The sequence below is a fragment of the Notothenia rossii genome (assembly GCF_949606895.1).
Source record: "Notothenia rossii genome assembly, chromosome: 2".
NCBI lineage: Eukaryota > Metazoa > Chordata > Actinopteri > Perciformes > Nototheniidae > Notothenia > Notothenia rossii.
In genome coordinates this window covers 92,778,280-92,794,114 of record NC_136904.1, presented here as the reverse complement: position 1 = coordinate 92,794,114, position 15,835 = coordinate 92,778,280, and the positions used below count along the sequence as shown (strand labels likewise).

At 41.2% G+C, this 15,835-nt stretch overlaps 1 protein-coding gene across 1 annotated transcript in view; it reads left to right on the top strand.

Moving 5' to 3' along the window:
* f5 (coagulation factor V) overlaps positions 1-15,835 on the top strand; it is a 45,260-nt gene that overhangs the window by 19,737 nt on the left and 9,688 nt on the right. Inside the window, exons 9-17 of the mRNA XM_079663588.1 lie at positions 621-717; positions 1,154-1,359; positions 2,669-2,816; positions 2,933-3,145; positions 5,959-8,077; positions 9,473-9,641; positions 10,487-10,723; positions 12,133-12,346; positions 13,825-14,004. Of these exons, the coding sequence (XP_079519714.1) occupies positions 621-717; positions 1,154-1,359; positions 2,669-2,816; positions 2,933-3,145; positions 5,959-8,077; positions 9,473-9,641; positions 10,487-10,723; positions 12,133-12,346; positions 13,825-14,004 (3,583 nt within the window). The remainder of the gene's footprint in view (positions 1-620; positions 718-1,153; positions 1,360-2,668; positions 2,817-2,932; positions 3,146-5,958; positions 8,078-9,472; positions 9,642-10,486; positions 10,724-12,132; positions 12,347-13,824; positions 14,005-15,835) is intronic.

The following is a 15,835-nucleotide window of genomic DNA, read 5'->3' as shown; positions in this document are numbered from 1 at the left end:
CAAATACCTGTACTTTCTACTTCTTACATGTTGAACACAAATACCTGTACTTTCTACTTCTTACATGTTGAACTCAAATACCTGTACTTTCTACTTCTTACATGTTGAACACAAATACCTGTACTTTCTACTTCTTACATGTTGAACACAAATACCTGTACTTTCTACTTCTCTCATTTTCCAAACAGGCTGGTTCCTTTAGTCTGAATGTGTGTTTGGTGGCGTGATCATTATTATTTAGAGTCATTGCGTGCCTATTGATTTGAACACGATCCGTGTATCCATCATTTCCTGGTCTTCTCTAAAGAAGAGGGACCAATGAAAACGTTGTCATGTTGCCGTTGGTCACCATGGAAACATTCATTAGATAACAATGACATTATTGATCTATTAATATAAAGGGAGGTCAGGTACTCTTTAAAGCAGCTGCTAGTTATGGGTACTTTTTACTGAAGTACATTTCAAAGTTCTTTACTTTGACTTGAGTAAAGAAGTTTAGTCAGTACTTCTACTTTCACCAGAGTATTTTTAAACACGAGTATCTGTACTTCTACTTGAGTACAGGAGGTGTGTACTTTTGCCCTCTGTGGTCATCATACATACTCCTGTTTTTTTTACAGATCGTTTTTAAGAACCTGGCCTCCAGACCGTACAGCATCTATCCTCATGGACTGACCATCGAGAAGTCAGATGAGGGCGTCAACTACCCAGCAGGAGGTAAATCTGTCCTCACAGCAAAGCAAACACTTTGTATGCACTTTGCTTTCATTATATTAGATCAGCAAACTCCCTTGAAATGTTTAATTTGGCTTTTAATTTGGGGTTAACTTTCAATTCTCACTAGTTTCATCATTATCCAAGTTTCACTGTATTTTTTCTGTTTTGCTTTTAGCAGTAGTTGTTCTGAATGTTATGAAATCTCTATAAAGATTATTTTTCTTTTTACAAGAATTCTGTAAGCCCTTATTTATCCAGGGCTTTTTATCCAAATCATGTCCACTATTAGAACATGTTGTTGGACAGTGCTCATCATAAAGTGATAAGTAGGCACCATGAATGATTCATGAGCAGCATTTACCTCTTCAACATAACCTTCTTCTAATTATTATATTATATTAACTGGAAGCGGTGTATGTGTATATGTGTTTTCCAGGAAACCAGTCTCACGGGGTTCAGCCAGGCGAGACGCACACCTACGTCTGGAGGGTGGTGGACGAGGACGAGCCTCTGGACGGAGACTCTCGATGTCTGACCCGTCTGTACCACAGCGCTGTGGACGCTCCACGAGACATCGCTTCAGGACTGATCGGACAGATCCTCATCTGCAAGAGCCGCTCGCTGAATGTCAGGGGCGTGCAGGTAACAAGATTAGAAATGAATTAGCATCCATCTTGACACAGGGTACTTCTGATATATGGTGCTTTGGATCCCTGAGGGTTCTGGGCTATAACTAATGACGGAGATTAGAATTTAAACGTTTACTATGTTCAATCTGAATTTACTCTGACACAGCAATATCTAAATTGATTCTGAAACTTCTACAGCCAACTCACAGGTGTATCATTGCTTTGATGCAAAAGATTATTCATATACCCATTTCAGAAGTGAAGATATTGTCATTCATTCTCGGCATGTCATTTTCGAGCCTGAGGCCGGAAAATAGGCCCTGTCCTCAGGAGGTTAAGACAAGATAAGATTTAAAAAGACATGGGATTGTACGATACAAATTAAAAGACTAGTAATAAACATTCCAAAATGTAAACATCTCATTAAAAAATAAAATAGCATTAAAAAATGTAAATAATATACGTGTTGAATTAAAAGTGTACAGTAACAAAAGACATTTATTTTAAACATGGCTCCAAAAACATTGTCTGTCTGTGTTTAGGTCAGATGTTCCATGGGTTTATTCTGTGTTACACTTTTCGTACTCCCCTTCCCGTGATAATAACGAGAAACTTATTTTTGTCAGTATCTCAAAATAACAAATGTCCAAAGATAATTTTCTGTTTCATAAATTAAATATAATGGCCTATGACTATATGTTGTTATCTTGAAAAAACTAAATTAAACTTTTTTAAAAATAGCATAAATAACTTGTGATCTTGATGAAACAAATATCGACATCAGTCTTACTGTACACACATCAGATTGCAAACAAGTGCCCATTAGGTTGTGGACAACGGTTTTGAAACCTTGAGTTGGTCATTTTGGGCATCGCCATCTTGTTCTTAGGAAACATAAGCAAAACAAAAATGTACAATAGACTTCAATGAACTTAAACACACCTTCAAAAGAGTATATGCACCACAACACTGTGGTGGCAGCTCAATCACTAGATAGCCTTGTGACCCTTTATAACCTTTTTTACTTTGAATGGGACCATCATTTACTAAATGAACTTCCAACTCTATAAAGGAAGGTTTTAAACTAGAGATTGAGACTATAAACTCTTTAAGAAAAAGATGAACTGAGGCAATACATCAAGTGACAAGTAGGGCATTTTCTTGAATGAGCCCCCTGCTGGTAAAAAAAGAGAAGGCAGATATGGCACTTGGCCTGACGTCTTAGACCTGGAAGTTGCCCCTTTTTCTTACTACATATGTTGAAAGAAAATGCATTCATCTGGTTCACTTTATGAATGAAGAATATACTTGTGTTTCTATAGCTGAAGGCAGACAAGGAGCAGCATGCTATGCTGGCTGTCTTCGACGAGAACAAGAGCTGGTACCTGGATGACAACATTCGCCAATTCTGTGATCGATCCAAAGTCAACAAGGCAGATCCAGAGTTTATTAAGTCCAATATCATGCACTGTAAGTACTTTCCATCTGATAGTAACTTATCCTGAAAGTTATGATATATGAACTCCATTAATACTGCGAAACGTACCGCGTTGCCGTCAGATGACTGATTCACCTTTTCCTCACAGCCATCAATGGGTACGTGTTTGAAAGTGGACCTCACTTAGGTTTCTGTAACGGTGAGATTGCAACATGGCACATGTCCAGCATCGGAGCGCAGGACTACATCCAGACAGCTACTTTCTACGGACACCCATTTGAGGTGAATGGGCGGACAGAGGACTTTCTGAGCCTCTACCCAATGACCGGAGAGACTATCACTATGGAAATGGACAACATAGGTATGTAAGGGCATTCAATTGTTATTTTTCTAAGTTAAAATATGTGTGTGCAATTATTTTGTCTGTAGGGATACCTATAGTTTGAGAATATGTAGAGATGCAGACAGTTATTATACAGAATACTGCAAAGAGTTAGAATATCGGCCCAAAAATCGACACAATGCAATCAGATGGAGAAACATCTTCCCCAATTTGGAAACAAATACGCTGCATTAAGAAAAAGCGTTGCAAATACAGAAAACTGCTGCAAGATGTTACGGCTGCTGCCTTCCTGGTCGTCTGAGTGTTTCCAGCTGTGTGTGTGATATGTAAATGAGCTGTGCGGTTGCCCTCCCGGCATTGGCTGCCATCTCCTGGTCCGCTTCTGAAGATTGCGATTGGAGCACGCCGGGCCCAACGCACTCCAATCGCAGCGCACAGCCGGCGCACACCTGCTGGGGATGACTACAAAGCTTGGGGACAATCATCATTCTGGAGGCTCTGTATGTGGACAGATGCCTCTCGCTACTTGCTCTTTGTTCTGGGGTTAAACTTGGGTGATTAGTAGTGTCTAGTAGTGATGGCAAAATGAAGCTTTGAATGAAGCGTCGAACCACTTGGACAATTGTGTCGGAAATAGGTTCATTTCTCGAAGCTTCAGTTACAGCGACCTCTCCTGGCGAAGTGCAAGGCTGCAGTGGGTTTAACGTATCTTTGGCTTGAAAAATATTCGATACACACACACACACACACACACACACACACACACACACACACACACACAAAGACTGAATATCATGTTCTATTTGCAATTAAAGATTGATAATAGTGTGTATTGGGTTATTGAGAAGAGACTAGAGAGTGCTTGACATTTTTTTGGGCGGAGAGGGCCTTTGTTCAGTTATTAAAGTATTAAAGTTGAAAAGCAATGATTAAAAGTTTAACTATTCCGAGCTTTGAACCAACTGCGCGGAGGATATCGCCGCAACCTGGCCGCTGGCTCTATCCACTGGGCTATCAATTCCTTAGACCATCAAAGTGTTTTTATATTACTAATTGTCTTTTTGTTCACAACTTCTCCACATGTCGAAGTGTTTCACGAGCCAGAACGACCTATTTTTCTTCCTGGCTTGCTCTATAATGATCCAATTCAAATACAATGCCAACAACAACTCAACAGCAACAATGCAAACTACGACAACAACCCACACATTGCGCATTGTTTAGAGCGGTTATAAAGTGTTGAAGCGCTCACATTTGAAACTGTTTCAACCTGTCACCTGTCAGAATAGAGACGAGGCAGTGCATTGAATCACCTGATTGGACGGCGAACCAGTGAGTTGATTCATTCAGGAAATGAAGCAGTTGCTGCTTCGCACGTCACATGTCACGTGATTTGAAGCAGTTGCTGCTTCGGACGTCACATGTCACGTGATTTGAAGCAGTTGCTGGTTCGGACGTCACATGTCACGAGATTTGAAGCAGTTGCTGCTTCGGACGTCACATGTCACGAGATTTGAAGCAGTTGCTGGTTCGGACGTCACATGTCACGAGATTTGAAGCAGTTGCTGCTTCGGACGTCACATGTCACGTGATTTGAAGCAGTTGCTGGTTCGGACGTCACATGTCACGAGATTTGAAGCAGTTGCTGCTTCGGACGTCACATGTCACGTGATTTGAAGCAGTTGCTGGTTCGGACGTCACATGTCACGTGATTTGAAGCAGTTGCTGCTTCGGACGTCACATGTCACGTGATTTGAAGCAGTTGCTGCTTCGGACGTCACATGTCACGTGATTTGAAGCAGTTGCTGCTTCGGACGTCACATGTCACGTGATTTGAAGCAAGCTTCGAAGCACTGCTTCTATGGAATAGGAAGTCCAGGGTTGAAGCTCCGTTCGAAGCTTCAGTGTCAAACTGCCATCACTAGTGTCTAGAGTAGGTTAGTTAGAGTGTAGAGTAGCTTAGGATTCTGTGACGGTTGCCTGTAGTTTAGCTGTGTTTTTGTATAGATTCTTTGCGTTAGTTGTACCACTTTTAAAGTGAGGTTTTGTTTCGTTCTTTATTTAGTATATTAGTATTTATTTTCCCTGTATGTCTTTAGACTCACCTTTTAGAGTCCTCCCTTAGTTTGGTTGCCCATTTAAACTTGCGCCTTTGTGGCCTCTATTGTTTGTTATTTAAACCGGTGTTTTTGGCTCTTTTGTTTGTTTCAGGCTGTTTGCCTGCCATTTTGTTCACCTGTTGTGAATTAAAACCACTTATAATTATACCAATACCAATGTGGTTGTGTTGCCTCCCTTTGATTCCCCTAGCTCAGAAGGCAACGTAACACAAGAAGTTTCCAGGCATCACCTTTTTTGGAGTTCGGTTACAGTGGTCAAAGGTCAATTGTTAATGCCACTGTGACTCGTTTGTCCAATTCTTGTGAAAGCTATATCTGAGGGAGTAAATCTTTTCAAATGTGGTTTGAATGTCAACTTTGAGACAAAAAAAGTACTGATTTGCAACTTAATAAATCACATCTTTGGCTAAAACTGTTGAACTCATATGCTAAATAAGAACATTTTACATACATGTCTAAAAGATGTAAACAATTATTATGAAGTGATTACATTTCGGAGAGACAAGGAAGTAAAACGGAGACTCGGCCAATAAGAACAGGTATATAGCCTTCAGGCATGAATATTAAATACTGTGCATTGCGTCTATTTGCAAGACGCTTCTTAATTTAAGCTCTCAGGGCCAATCGGTAATATCTGGAACCTTTGCATGTGAAAAGTGACGGTTGTTTTAAGTTCTCCATCTGATGTTTTTTGTGTTTCTTTCATACAAGGTGTCTGGCTCCTGGCGTCCCTGAACTCCCATGAGACGACCAAAGGAATGCGCGTCAAGTTTAACGATTTTGAGTGCTATCGTGACAACCAGTACGATTACCCTGGCTACGACTACGAGAATAAGTTTCATATATGGAACCCTCAGGGACTTCCCGAAATCAAAAAGGAAGAGGAAAAGCCCAAAGCTCCGGTGGAGTCAGGAAAGATAGACATTGACACAGACATGTATGCAGAGCTATGGGATTTGAGATCTCTGAAGAACCAATCCAAAGACCCAGGTGTGGAACAGTTGGACCTCTCTTTCCTCGACTATGATGCTGTTGATGTGGCTGAGGATGGAAATGTCAGGATTCATTTGAACGGGACAAAGAATAAAACACAAACCTCTTTTTCAAAGCCAGATGCAAACAGGAAAGACGTGGATGGATCGAACCTCACGGAAGTAGATTTGTATAATCAAAGCATGAAAGTGAACACAAGCGAAAAGCAGAACAGCAGTACACTTGGTAATTCGTCGTTGTATAAAATAGAGAACACAACCATTTTGTATAGCCCACATTTACTAAAAAGTGACAATGCAACCATCGCTTCTGCCGATTCTCACACAAACAACACAACAGTTCAAAATGCTTCGGTATCATCAGCAGATGGCGATGTATCCATAAAGCCAAATGCAATCAACGAGACATTATTATTTAACTTGGAAAAGGTGGATGGACTTAACCTCACGGACGTACATTTGCTAAACCAAAGCATCAGTGAGGATACGACACAATCGCAGAACAGCAGTCAGCCGTCAAGCTTTGGCGATTCTTCTTTGAATTATAAAATAGAGAACACAACCGTTTTGTACAGCCCAAATATAGCGCTAAAGAACTTAACTACAAACAGCAGCGCTTCTGCAGATATTACACATTTTACCGTGACTTTAACAGGAAATGCAAGTTCAATCTTTGAGACTGAAGAACTCGATGTAACCTTGACCAGTGATAACCACATGACTGATTCAGAGGAGATTCTCACAAGAGGTGACGTGTTTTCTTACTCTGTGCCAACGTCCAATTCTAGCACGAAAAATCTCTCTATTTCAACAGACGGTAACGCAACGTCTCTGTCAAACTCTGCAGAAAAGGTAGATGAGAATAACACAGCAGCTAACGTATCAGCCGATGACGATTCATTGTCTTTTCCAGCAGCTGATGTTGAAAAGGTTAGCACGGACAGAAGCAACTTCACCATCTTAGAGTTGACCAATGGCAATGACACTACAGAAGAACCTGAGTATACACTTCAAATGAATTCCTCTGAACACGTAACTATCGACTCAAGCCTGGGAAATGTATCACACGCTTTGCTCGAGAGTAAACAGAATATATCCAGATCCAACACAACAGAGAGTAATGTGTCCCGCTCCGGCGACGCAGGAAAAGAGAGCCAGTCTGAGGAGCTAAGTGTCTTGGAGGAAAGTGAAGAACTGCTCATCTACTTCACAGGAAACCATTCACACGTGATTAAAACAACCCCCGTCAAAACACAGTCAAACAACTGGACTTATGAGAGCACTCACCAAATGGAACCCGTGGATATTCCCGACTACATGATGAAATATTTTCCGAAAGAAACCCCCAAAGCAACGCCGCCTCCGAAAAAGATCCGGAAGGTAAGTCTCCGTCAGAGACCCCTGAAAGGTCTAGGCATGAAAACAAAGAAGAAGAAGGAGTACAAACCTCAGTCGAGGAGTGGGTTACCTCTTTCTCCTCGAGGTTTTGGCCCAGCCATGACTCCACGTGGGTCTCGACCCCAGCTGCAACCCGTCACTGATGAGGAAGAACTGATCAACGAGCCCGTGGTCATCGGTGTGCCTCGGTCCGATTTCAGCGACTACGAGTTGTACGTTCCTGGAGACGATCCGGATCATCTGGCGATAGAGGGAGATGTGACCGCAGATGAATATGAGTATGTGTCTTATGTAGACCCTTACAGCGGTGGTACGGACATCAAGACTCTCAACCTGGACGACACGACCAAATACTACCTGAAGTTCTCAGGTCCCAACGTCAGGACTTATTTCATTGCTGCAGAAGAGGTGGATTGGGACTATGGTGGCTATGGACAGAGGTACGCTTAGAGTCAATATGACGATTCAGATTTAATACAAACTGCACACACATGGGTAGACATCAGAGGTGGGAAGTAGTGGAGTACAAATACTTTGTTACTGTACTTAAGTACATTTTTATGGTATCAGTACTTTACTCCACTACTTTTTCTGACAACTCTTTAACACAAATACCTGTACTTTCTACTTCTTACATGTTGAACTCAAATACCTGTACTTTCTACTTCTTACATGTTGAACACAAATACCTGAACTTTCTACTTCTTACATGTTGAACCCAAATACCTGTACTTTCTACTTCTTACATGTTGAACACAAATACCTGTACTTTCTACTTCTTACATGTTGAACTCAAATACCTGTACTTTCTACTTCTCACATGTTGAACTCAAATACCTGAACTTTCTACTTCTTACATGTTGAACTCAAATACCTGTACTTTCTACTTCGTACATGTTGAACTCAAATACCTGTACTTTCTACTTCTTACATGTTGAACTCAAATACCTGTACTTTCTACTTCGTACATGTTGAACTCAAATACCTGTACTTTCTACTTCTTACATGTTGAACTCAAATACCTATACTTTCTACTTCTTACATGTTGAACTCAAATACCTGTACTTTCTACTTCTCACATGTTGAACACAAATACCTGTACTTTCTACTTCTTACATTTTGAACACAAATACCTGTACTTTCTACTTCTTACATGTTGAACACAAATACCTGTACTTTCTACTTCTCACATGTTGAACTCAAATACCTATACTTTCTACTTCTTACATGTTGAACTCAAATACCTGTACTTTCTACTTCTTACATGTTGAACACAAATACCTGTACTTTCTACTTCTTACATGTTGAACTCAAATACCTGTACTTTCTACTTCTTACATGTTGAACTCAAATACCTGTACTTTCTACTTCTCTCATTTTCCAAACAGGCTGGTTCCTTTAGTCTGAATGTGTGTTTGGTGGCGTGATCATTATTATTTAGAGTCATTGCGTGCCTATTGATTTGAACACGATCCGTGTATCCATCATTTCCTGGTCTTCTCTAAAGAAGAGGGACCAATGAAAACGTTGTCATGTTGCCGTTGGTCACCATGGAAACATTCATTAGCTAACAATGACATTATTGTTCTATTAATATAAAGGGAGGTCAGGTACTCTTTAAAACAGCTGCTAGTTATGGGTACTTTTTACTGAAGTACATTTCAAAGCTCTTTACTTTGACTTGAGTAAAGAAGTTTAGTCACTACTTCTACTTTCACCAGAGTATTTTTAAACATGAGTATCTGTACTTCTACTTGAGGAAAGGATGTGTGTACTTTTGCCATCTCTGGTAGACATCCATGCAAATGTATTATCTGGTCCTGTAATCCCCGCAGGAGGCAAGACAAATCGGAGCAGAACATCAGAGAGACTAAGTTCTCCAAGGTGGTTTTCCGAGGCTACATGGACAGTAGCTTCAGCACACCAGACATCCGTGGAGAAATGGATGAGCATCTAGGCATCCTGGGACCTGTCATCAAGGTGGAGGTTGGACAAAGCATCATGGTAAGACTTAATCTGAGAGCACTTCCGATATCTCATATTTTCAAATCAATGGATTCAAAGGCTTTTGACTATTTGGTCTTTGGTATTAAATCTGTGTAGCAACACTTCTAAAGCTCACTTTTTAAACAGTATCTTCCTGCATGGGTTAGCCCTGTCTTCATGCTTTGTGCTATGCTAACAAGCTTCTGGTTGTAGCTTCATATTTAACACTTCTGAAGCTCACCTTTTAAACCTTGGTTTAATAATGGGTTTTAAACCAGACTATTTAATGTGCAGGAACAATATCTTCCTGCATGGGTTAGCCATGTCTACATGCCTTATGCTAAGCTAACTAGCTTCTGGTTGTAGCTCTATATTTAACACTTCTAGAGCTCACCTTTTAAACCTTGGTTTAATAATGGGTTTTAAACCAGACTATTTAATGTGAAGGAACAGTATCTTCCTGCAGGGGTTAGCCATGTTTACATGCTTTGTGCTAAGCTAACTAGCTTCAAGATTTCAAGGCTTTTATTGTCATGTGTACATAGATAGCTACAGTGTGGATATGTCAATGGAAATCTTAGGTCACAGGCTCCTCCAACAGTGCAACACAATACAAGTGATAAAGTAGTTAAAATAGTGCAAGGAGAGTCTATATACAAGTAATTGGAATATGATATATGATGAATGAGTCATTAGTGTTATGGATGATCTTTCAAAGGTGCAGGTGGTTTAACAGTCTTTAACAGGTTGTAGCTTCATATTTACCCCGACATAAAAGAGTAGCAATGTTTGTTTCCATCTCAATGTGAAAGGGGAATAAATACTATTCCTTCAACTCTACAAATGTATTTTTTGTCTTGAAGGTGGTGTTCATGAACAAAGCAGGGCGTCCGTACTCCTTACACCCGAATGGAGTTGCCTATACCAAGCAGACCGAGGGTCTGTCCTATGAGGATGGCTCTGAGTACTGGTATAAATATGACAATGAGGTTCAACCCAACACCACCTTCACATATATCTGGAAAGTCAACTCTAAGGTGGGGCCGATGCCAACAGAGTCTCACTGCCGGACCTGGGCCTACTATTCAGGCGTCAATCCTGTGAGTACATTTGTATTTTAGACATGTATTATTAACCTGCTTGGAAATGCTATTTAAAGGTCCCCTATTATACTGTTGTTCATCAACATATCACAGGTCTCAGATATATACCTAGAGCCTGTCTCTGATTGGCTGAAACACCAAAGAGATCATTGCAGCATTACCCATAATCCCCTCTGTTTCAGCCCTGTTTCCAAAGTGCTGATTCTCTGTCTGTTACTTTAGATGAAAATAAGGAGCCCCTCCCCACGCCCCTCTGAGAGACATTTGGTTACAAAGAACTCAATGGTGCTCTAGATGAGATTCAGGTGATAAGGTGGAGGGGGGGGGGGTTACCTTGGTTGCTGATTGGCTAATGGTTACACAAGACAAAACATCGTTATGACATCACAAAGTGGCCAAAATCTGATCAGCTCATTTTCAGACAGGTTTTTATATAAATCTCTTTACACAGAGGGACACATGTTTGTGTAGAAAATACATGAAAAAGTGGATTTTGCATAATAGGTGACCTTTAAATGTATAAATTAAAGGTCCCATGTCATGCTTTTCTGGCCCGTCCACACAGCGGCGTTCAAAAAATCTTCCAACGCTTCCAACGCTTCTCTGCCCATTCACTTTGAATGAACAGCATTCTCCCATAAGTGTTCCTCTGGTCCAGGTGTGAGAGGGCAGTGTGGATGGTGAGGGCTATGGCGGCGTCTGTGGACCTGTTTGCTCTGTAGGCAAACGGCAGGGGGTCCAGAGAGTCAGGGAGGGAGGAGGGGATGAAGGGTTTGACTAACCGCTCAAAGCACTTCATGATGATGGAGGTGAGTGCCACTGGGCGGTAGTCATTGAGGCTGGTGAGTTTTGTCTTTTTGGGGACAGGAACGATGGTGGATTGTTTAAAACAGCATACAGAGGCAGCATATATTATATATGCTTTAACCTCGCCCCGACAGATTCAAGTGACGGCCTCTCATTTGACCAACCAGCAAGGACACTCAGATCCTCCAATGTTTCACTTTTAAAAGCACCTAGAGTGCATTACAAGAAAACTGTTCTTTTGATCTTAGAACGGCAACCTCAATTGGAATTTTTAAAAGTAAATTAAAGACCTATCTTTTTAATTTGGCTTATAATTGTTAGTAGTATCACTGTTCATGTCTTATTACATATTTTAACTATAGTATGTTCCTCATTTGTTATTGTCATTTTTGGTCCTACTCTGTAAAGCACTTTGAGCTGCGTCAAGCATGAAAGGTGTATTATAAATAAAGTGTATAATTATTATTATTTGCTGAAAGTGACACATTTTGAAAGATGCTAAATCACAATCAGATTACACACAGGATCTTCAAATACAGATTTAACTATTCAAATGCATTAAAACAGTTATGAACTCTAGTTCGTCCTCTTGCTTTTAGGAAAAGGATATTCACTCTGGATTGATCGGGCCTTTGCTGGTGTGTCGAAAGGGCACTCTGGAGAAAAACATCCCCGACATGAGGGAGTTCACGCTGCTCTTCATGACCTTTGATGAGTCTCAGAGCTGGTACTACGACGAGAACAAGGAGATGATGGGGAGGAAAAGCAGAAGGAGAAATACGGGCCAAAACAATAAGAGCCTCCAATTCCATTGTAAGGCATTATAACGTACCTCAAACTATCCTGACTTAAATCCTACTCGCAAAGAACCGGGTTTCTGCGGGAAGTAAACGGACATAACAAGTCTAGAAATTGGTAAAAACACAGATCTATAGATCTTAAAATGAATGAAGAATGCATTCGGGTTGTCAGAATGCTTTTAGTCTGAGATGGACTGCAGATAGAAATGAGCTATTGGCTATAATCTGGCATAATTCATCTCTTCTCTTTTCTGAGATTCATGTATTTGTATGCACGGTCCTTGTTGAAATAAATACATAATTGACATAATTGACATGACTTAGTATACCGACAACTGGTATATTGGTCCAACCCTTATATATATTTTGTTACGATTCGGGAAAAGGTCGGGCCCAAATGCAGTTAAAAAGGGAAGCGGGTTTCAAAAGAAAAGCGAGTTTTATTTAAATAAAGCTGTTGGCATGAAAAAACAAGAACAAAAAAGCGTGAATCCTAAACAGGTAGCATGAGATAAGTGACAAACATGGAGAGAGAGAAAATACAATGAACCAACATGGAGCACAGGGGAAGACGAGACTAAATACACAGAAGGGTAATCACAGGACAAGACACAGCTGGGCAGGGGAGGCAGAAACACAAGGGCAACAGGTGAACACAATGAGACAATCAGACACAGGAGGGAAAACAAGAGGGTTCCAATAGTCCATTTAGCTTAGGAACCTTCCTAACCGAGTGAAAGGACCCGGAAGTCCCTCAGTGGCAGCCATGATAAGTGCCGTTCCAATTCTCCAAATGAAAGGAAAGGAGGTTTCAAACTTCCTTTATAACCTCCTTTAGCTTAGGAACCACTGGACCTCCCTAACCGAAAGGAGAGGAGAAAATGCTGCCCCACAATGCCTTGCAGCCACATTCGGATTCTCTAAAGTACCGCAGTCTCTTCTCCTAAGTCCTTTTGAATTCTCCTATCCACTATCCCTTAACCCCGTGACGTTTCACCCAGAGGTCAAGGAATAGACAATAGGGTTAGAATTTAGGAGCAGATTTTTGGATTATCGGAACGCAACCCGGGAGAACAGAATTTAAAAAATAAACACAAAACTTAACACACAGAACTCAAATCATGACATATTTATTGTAGTGATACAGCACATGTCTTTACAAATGTACATAAATTCATTTAATACAAATTTCATTTTCATTTTATGTCATCTCAAAAAGGTGTTCAAGAGGAATACATGTGACTTGTTGAAGCCTGCAGAAACCCACTAATACACTAACAGTGCAGTAAAAATAGCAATTCAATAAGTACAGGAAACATAGACGGTCACATAATTAATGTAAAAATATTGACAGTATTTAGTAGTGCAAAAACCGTAGTGGTAGTTACGTAATTTCACGTTACCTTTCATGCATTCAGGATCACTAAAGAAAAGAAACCTCACCAAAAATGATTAAAAGAAAATAATGCTTTTGGTCTGTTTCTTCCCAAGCCATCAATGGAATAATATTCAACCTGAAGGGTCTGAGGATGTACACCAACCAGCTGGTGAGCTGGTACCTCATCAACATGGGCTCTCCCAAAGACTTCCAGAGCATCAACTTCCACGGACAGACGTTCATTCACAAGAAGATCAGCAGCTACAGACAGTCCGTCTACCCTCTGCTGCCGGGTGAGAGTGTGTGTGTGTGTGTGTGTGTGTGTGTGTGTGTGTGTGTGTGTGTGTGTGTGTGTGTGTGTGTGTGTGTGTGTGTGTGTGTGTGTGTGTGTGTGTGTGTGTGTGTGTGTGTGTGTGTGTGTGTGTGTGTGTGTGTGTGTGTGTGTGTGTGTGTGTGTGTGTGTGTGTGTGTGTGTGTGTGTGTGTGTGTGTGTGTGTGTGTGTGTGTGTGTGTGTGTGTGTGTGTGTGTGTGTGTGTGTGTGTGTGTTCAGTCATTACTTCTTCTGATGTCATGCTTTCAAGTTGATCCTTCAATTTCAAGTTTCTATTTGGATTTGCGTTACTCTAAAACTGCAACATGGAAAAATATCTACTGGCTTTAGTTGATGTCAAAAAAGAAGCAGAGATGTTTTATCCTAATTAGTGTCCCGAGTTTCAGTGGTGGGAGTAGCGAGCATCAAAATAACACGTTACGGTACGTCCACACGGCAGCGTTGCGTGCTTCAACGGAGACGCTTCCCATTCACTTTGAATGAGGTGAGGTCACGCTTTGCCGAACTGCATTGTGGTTCCGTCGCGTCGCTTTGCCTCCGTTGATCAAATCATATGCCAGTACAAGCTCTAGCCAATCAACCCGCGTGCTTGTGTGTCCGGGGCGGGAGATTAATATGATTGGTTGTTGGTCCACGCCAGGGGCGGACTGGGACTACAAATCAGCCCGGGACTCTCAACCGGCCCACTTCGGTACCGCCGGCCCACCGCGGTGCTAGTGACTTACCGCAGAGGTAGACATTAAGGGTAAAATGCCACTGGCATTATATTATCACTGGCCCCAAAACAAAATCCACTAATGATGAAGAAAATTAACACATTTGTTGCAACAGTAATGTATGAACAAACTACTACTTGTACTACAACATTCCTTCTTATTATACATCCATGGTCGAGCCGGTCGAGCCCTGCCGGTTTCCGGCCGGCCCACATCGTCCGACCGGCCCACTTCAGTACCGGCCCATCGGGATACGTCCCGATGGCCAGTCCGCCCCTGGTCCACGCCAGATACGCCCACCGGCAAGCTTCAACGCGACGCTGCCGTGTGGACGTACCGTTACAGTAATCAGATTACTTTAGTCTGTAACGCAGTAGTGTAACGCGTTACTGTTGGTTCAGCAGTATTCCCATTACAGTTACTAAGCACGAAGTTAGCTCATTACTTGCGTTACTTTTACGGTCTTCGACTCTCACTATCTGCATAACGGGAAGATTAACGTCCCTTTTTCAGATGATGTTAAAGAGTAATCCAAAAGTATTGTAACTCGTAGTGTACCTAGTTACTTTCAGCAGTGAGTAACTAAGTAAAGTAAGGGATTAACTAGTAACATGTAACGCATTACTTTTTTGGAGTAACTACCCCAAACAGGTTTGGCAAGAGTACAGACCCAAATAGAGTACAGACAGGGGAGGCCGAAATAAGGACAGGAACAAAAAGCTATCTTTATTTTAATGAAAGCTGTTCTTACAAAAAAACGGTGCAAGCAGGGACGATTAACAAAAGGAAAAGTAGCAACAAAACTAAATCAAACCAGGGAGACTCTGAGGACACAGGAGGGCAGACCAGGGACATCAAGAACCAAACCACGTGAGAAACAACGACAAACTAACTAGGAACACGAGGGAAATACTCAGCACTGTAAAAACTCCAAATCTTGCCAAGTATATTCGTCTAATCTCAAATCAGAATATGTCTTTACACTCGATATGAGACAAAATCACTGAAGAGGTAACAATGCAGTGAGATATAGGGTCTTGTTTTTAGACAATGCTTCTTCAAGACTCTTGAAAACA